General features: G+C 35.0%; 1 protein-coding gene across 1 annotated transcript; it reads left to right on the top strand.

Annotated features, from left to right (window-relative positions):
- The first annotated feature begins 2,778 nt into the window (after positions 1–2,778).
- LOC113280455 (glutathione gamma-glutamylcysteinyltransferase 1-like) lies at positions 2,779–5,773 on the top strand. Its single transcript, XM_026529076.1, has 8 exons — positions 2,779–2,853; positions 3,807–3,963; positions 4,048–4,286; positions 4,595–4,749; positions 4,880–4,931; positions 5,083–5,288; positions 5,375–5,582; positions 5,699–5,773. Exons 1-8 carry the CDS (start codon positions 2,779–2,781, stop codon positions 5,771–5,773), a joined length of 1,167 nt encoding a protein of 388 aa, XP_026384861.1.
- Positions 5,774–6,000: the final 227 nt, after the last annotated feature.

Here is a 6,000-nt window from a genome sequence, read left to right as displayed (position 1 = left end):
TTGTGATACTACTGTGAATTTATAACCCAATGATTCCAACTTGAGGAGGTGATAATTTATGTTGCTAGTTGTGGTATCTCTCCTTGGCCAAGACAGTAGATGGTTCTGAAATATAATAGAGGACCAAGGTGGGAGGTAGTAATAGACAAGCTTGGTTTCGGTTGCACCATTGTAGCACCAAGAATGACAAATATTAATCATGAAAAAAGGTATTGAAGCTGAAGAAATACTGCCAGTTTAATTGAATTGGGTATAATATATCGTTTTGGTTTTGTACCTCAATTTGTTGTAGACGAGAGAATGTGCAGAACAGTGCAAATCGACAATGCTATTTGCTGATTGCTTAGGTCAAAAAACAAAACATGAATCTTAGGACTAACTAAGACTCAAACACAGAAGGGATGGCTTGTAAGAGACCTAACACTATCCAAAAATAAAACTTTTCCAAAAATAAAACAACCTCCTTGAAACACAATTCAAACTGCAAAAGAAAGAAAGACGAATCCTAACAATGAACCTGAATGATAAACTATCGAAAAACATTGCAATACTAACCAGGGAAAAAACACAGGCATGTGAAAGAACAGAAACAGACACAGGACACCACCAACAAACCAAACTAACTACGAGATAAAAACTAAACTGGTAGTTGGGTAAGAAAATGCCTTCAATTCAAAACAAACTCTTCACTAATAAAAACAGGGATGGTGCTTAGAAAGAACACAATTTTTTTATTTTTTTTAAGAAAACTTTTCTAGGTTATGAAGAATCACAGGATTCAGAATTTCAGATGCAGAACAAACAAAGAAGAAAATTTCACCCAAAGCAAAAAGTAAAGAGAATGAAAGATCGATTGCAAAGGGGTTTATAGATCAAGGTTTATGGTACTTAGAAATCCTATTTTTGTATTTACTGTGAGCTAAAAATAGCAGTTGGTGTTCTCAAGGATTATAGATGAGTTAAGCTAGATTCAAGAAAATCCTGAATAAAGCCTGAAAAATTACCTGAAAAACATTACTAAGGTGTTATTGCGATTTGAAATCAGGCCGAATAAGGGTTTTCAATGAAGACCAGAGTTTTGATAATCGAATCCCAGCAGCAACAAAACGAAGATAAGACATGATATAAGGTTGGGTTTCACAGAAGAATAGGCAGCAAGCGTTGATTGAATACGAACGGCCGGTGAATCGAGATTAGCCGATTAGATCGACGAGAACCATGATTGTTGATTAAAGGTTTGCAGTGGAAGGTGAAGATTATGTTTGGATCTGGTTATATATATGAAGATTTGAAACAATCACTGCTCAGATCTTCTTAGAGCTCTTTCTGGCCTTTAAGGAGCTAGTTAATCAAAACATGTAATTTTTCAGTACCATAGGATCATAGAAGCTGCCTTCTAAAAAAAATGGCTATATAACTTGCACCATAATGCTTTTTCTAGAGCATCCACATTGGCGGATACGAAAATACCAAAAAGATAATCCATATTAAGGTGTAGCAATGGTTTTTCTTCGCGAACTCCACAATAGTAAAATTTTCCCCATGCTACTCGAGGATATAATCTACACATATTATATTTTGTGTCTTTTGAAATTTATTAAAACATAATCTAAAGGGTTCAGCCGTATTTTGAACTCCGATCAGTGTCAGGCTCACTTTAAAAATGCATTCGGCCAACTAAAATTGCACTCACCATCTGGGCACACATTAAAACCGCACCTAACTAAATTTGGCAAAAGCCGAATTTCGCCGTCAAATCTAACTATTCTTTTTAGTTTTTTTAACTTACGAGTTTTATATATACCAACGCTGCGTCTCGTGTTTTTTTTCCAAGATATCACTACAAAATAGAAGGCCTCTTGGGACGGTTAAAAAGCGTCCCAAAAATCCCTAAAACCGTCCCAAGAAGCATTTGTGACGGTTTTGTGTCCGTCCCCTATTCTACCGTCACTAATACTTTTTTGTCATACTTTCTTTTAGGGATGGCCTAAAAATAGCCTTAAATTAATTATCCCGTGACCTATAGGGACGGTCAGACCATGAACGTCCCAAATAACCATCTCTAGGGACGGCTTTGAAAAAATGACCGTCCCCAGAAGCCACCTGTTTTGTAGTGTATTTTACTTTTATAGCCGTGACTGTGGATGCTTTTACACAAAATGGGTTAAAAAGACCAAAATCAACAATTTCTGGATGAAATGGACGGTTAAATTTTGATACTATTTAAATGGACAAAAATGTGAAAATAGGCAGGATGTAACCAGTTACATCGTGCCCATTTTCAAATATTTTTTCTTATTTTTAATTTACACATAATGTATCCAGTTTCATCTTACTATATTTTTTTGGCCATTTCATCCAATCTATTTTTCATTACATCAGTATTTCACCGGTTTTTTCTCGTATTTCCATACTCTCCATCGACCGGTTTCCCTTTCTTATTTCGGTTTCCCTTTATTGGGCTAAAGAGTAATCCCCTTATATACCTTGTTTTCAATAAATCGTCTTTTCAACGATACAAAAGAAAAAAACTCCATCCACTCGGTCAATTCTCAAACGGGTACTAAATTTTCCCTTATATACCTTGGGTTCTTAATTTATTTACTTTTTAAATTTTATTCTTTCTTATTTTAGAATACAAAGAATAAGTTATTTTTGGCAATATTTGTATCTATTAAGTTTTGTGTCCATGATTAGTGGTTGTATATAAACAAGCTGAGAAGAACAGTTTTAACTAGTGGTGATTGTAACATTTCTCTCTAACGAGAGACATTTAGAATGGCATGGGCTAGTTTATACAAAAGAATTCTTCCGTCTCCACCTGCAATTGAGTTGGCTGCCGCACAAGGAAAGGTAATTTTTTTCTTCTCTTTAAAATATTAGGGTTTTTTCAGTTGAGTTCGATAATGCAAATTTGCAAAGCAAAATAAGTATGCGTGTATATATACTTGTTGTTATGTTCAAATCCTAAATTAGAATAGACTTCCCTAATTTCCTTACTGGTCGCCGGTGGCCAAGAAGGTATTGAATATACTGTCAATGAGCAAAAACCCAAGAACTAATATTTTGTCAAAAAGTGATGCTTCTCGTTCTCGCTGTTCCTTTCATTCAGTATCTTGTAGAGACTTAAGAGACATCAGCTTGTATGCACTACAGTGCTTCTAATGGTGCATACACTAGAAAGACAACGTGCAGTAAGACTACGAAACCAATGTTTTTCTTATCTAGTCAAAGTTAATAATTCATCGCTGATTATATGAGTGGTGGTGTGTTGATGCGATGTTGAAGTATGACTATAAATTAGGTTTCCGTATAATATCAGTCTAGAAACAAACCAATCGTTTTAGGAGTTAAAGAGTTCCATAACATTTATGTTTCATGATCAATTGGAAAAACGTGAAGCACTTTGAAGCGATCACATTCCTGTCTTATAGTCGTAATTCTTTGTGCACTTGGTTTTTTCTGTCTTAGTATGCAGGTGTAATGCCTAGGGGTTTTCTTTTTTCCGCAGTAACTTTGTTTTTTTGCTGTTCCTTCCTTCCTTGATGGTCTTTGTAATTGTAATTCGCTGTGCTCTTGTTGCCTTTCTCTAAATAATCTTTTTATTTTCCTATCAAATTTTTCTTATAAGCATTTATCTTGACATCCAGAGTTTTCTTCAGATGATATCCAGAGTTTTCTATAGAGCATGAATGATGAACGTTTGGAGTACACTTGTTTTATTCATTTTTATTTGGTTTTGCTTCTAAGGTTTGGTACTTTGTATTTTCAAAATTTTAACCATTTTTTGGTTTGTGGTTTGACAGAAACTTTTTGAAGAAGCACTTCAAAATGGAACAGTGGAAGGATTTTTCAAGCTACATTCTTCCTGCCAGACACAGTCGGAATTTGCATTTTGTGGACTGGCCAGCTTGTCGATGGTCTTTAATGCGCTTGCAATTGAACCACCCAGACTACATAAAGGTAATTACTTAGTTATGATAATAATCGTATTCTCATTATTTGTCTGTCTAACATTTATCTTCCATTTTGTGGGATTTCTCCCAGGAGCTTGGAGGTGGTGGGACGATTCCATGTTCGACTGCTGGGTACCTTTAGATAAGGTTATGGGCAAAGGATTACCATTTAAAAAAGCTGTATCTGTGGCCCGTTGCGCCGGAGCCAATGTTGAAGCTTTTTACTCAAACAAAAGCTCTATTGATGATTTTCGCAAATGTATCATGTCATGTACGTCAAGCGATAAGTCTCACATGATAACCTCATACCACAGACCAACTCTAAGCCAGGTAATGTATGCCTCTTCTTACCCATAACCTGATCTAAAGGTATGAACAGTAGATTTTTTCTTAAAAAAAATCTCATGGAAGCTTACTTCACAATTACTCGTCAAATGTTAAGATTTTTTTCTTCTAAAGTGTGGTTGCTGTGTATTCTGTAACATTGGTAGCGGTAAGATTTTTATCTCCATAATGCTTGTGATACGTATTAGATTTTTCAATCCATATTGCAGACAATCAGTTTACTACTTAGATTTTTGGGTTATCGTATTTTCAAGTAAATAGCTTAGTGGAATATTGTGCATGCTCGTTTTCAGACGGGAAAAGGTCACTATTCTCCAATTGGTGGGTACCATGCTGGAAGAGATATGGTGCTGATATTAGATGTTGCTCGATTTAAATATCCTTCTCATTGGATTCCATTAACACTTCTATGGAAGGCCATGAATACTATTGATGGAACAACTAGGGGGTATGAACATCTTTCTCTTTCACACAATTTATCCGTTAGTATATAAATTTTTTTACTTTTATTTGTTTAACCTTTTCGTATTCACTTTTAGTTTGGGCTTGGGATACTAAATTCGTTCATCATATTTCAGGTTCATGATTGTCTCAAAGCCTCCAAAAACACCATCTTTGTTAAATATTTGGGTATGGTTTAGCAATTTAATTTCGAATATTCTTAGTATTTATCCATGTAAGCAAATACAAATGTGTGTTTGATATTGGGTTGTGATCTTGATTAATTTGGTTACACTGACTTCTATTAACACAATTGCATTTAACTTGGCATTCTTTGTAGAGTTGTAGATACGAGAGTTGGCTTGATGTTGCGAACTACTTGATGGATGATGTTCCTGTTAACCTTCAATCATCTAATGTTACAAATGTTCAAGAAGTTCTATCGCTTATCTTCACATCATTCCCTACCAGTTTTGCAAAAATTATCGAATGGATTGAATTGAGAGGACAGACGGGGCCAGAAATCAAGGTTTTTCTCGGTTCTAAATTTTTTCCCCTCCAAGTTCTTCCTATGATTTCTTTCAAGACTCATATCTAAGTGTTATTACGTACACCTCGTCCTATGGGTTTCTGGAACAGGTATTGGAACAAGTTCGTGAGACTGAACTATTTAAACATATGGTTATGGTCGACCGTTCTCAAATATGGAGAGAAGTTCAAACGATATTTTTTCTTTCATTGCCTCCACAGACATGGTCTGGTATAAAAGATGAAAACTTATTGCAAGAGATTTATAGTTTATTCTCATTAGATGAGCTTCCCCATATGCTTCGAGAGGAGGTAATCTTATTTATACCAAATCTATGACATGAAACTCTTGGCTGTTTTTATCCTTATGTAGCTATTTTAGATATCTTTATGAGGTCTAAATTGTTTTGGTTAATCTATATCTGCAGGTCTTGAACTTGAGGGGGGAGCTTGATAGGTTGAAGATATGTCAAATGGAAAAATACAACAACTTAGCGGACTAAAAGGTCGACCTTCCCTTTGTCAAAATCACTTTTGCTTCTATCTTCTAAAATAAAATACACTACTTATGGTAGAAACAGGCAGTAAATGCCAAAGTCATTAACTTGTAATACTTATTGTTGTCTGGATAGAGGCTTAGAAATAGTTAGCTATACATATTCCATTCCAATGTGTTGAAATGGAACTTTGCAAAAAATCGTTTGGAAATCAGTGATTTATCAATAACTAT

Source organism: Papaver somniferum, chromosome 5 (genome assembly GCF_003573695.1).
Source record: "Papaver somniferum cultivar HN1 chromosome 5, ASM357369v1, whole genome shotgun sequence".
NCBI lineage: Eukaryota > Viridiplantae > Streptophyta > Magnoliopsida > Ranunculales > Papaveraceae > Papaver > Papaver somniferum.
This window is presented reverse-complemented; position numbering and strand designations above follow the sequence as displayed.

Excerpts from the sequence above, each read along its gene's own strand:
- LOC113280455 (XM_026529076.1), top strand. The coding sequence starts at position 2,779 with ATGGCATGGGCTAGTTTATACAAAAGAATTCTTCCGTCTCCACCTGCA. Across the intron at positions 2,854-3,806 it reads TGGCTGCCGCACAAGGAAAG|AAACTTTTTGAAGAAGCACT; the intron begins GTAATTTTTTTC and ends GTGGTTTGACAG. Across the intron at positions 4,287-4,594 it reads ACAGACCAACTCTAAGCCAG|ACGGGAAAAGGTCACTATTC; the intron begins GTAATGTATGCC and ends GCTCGTTTTCAG.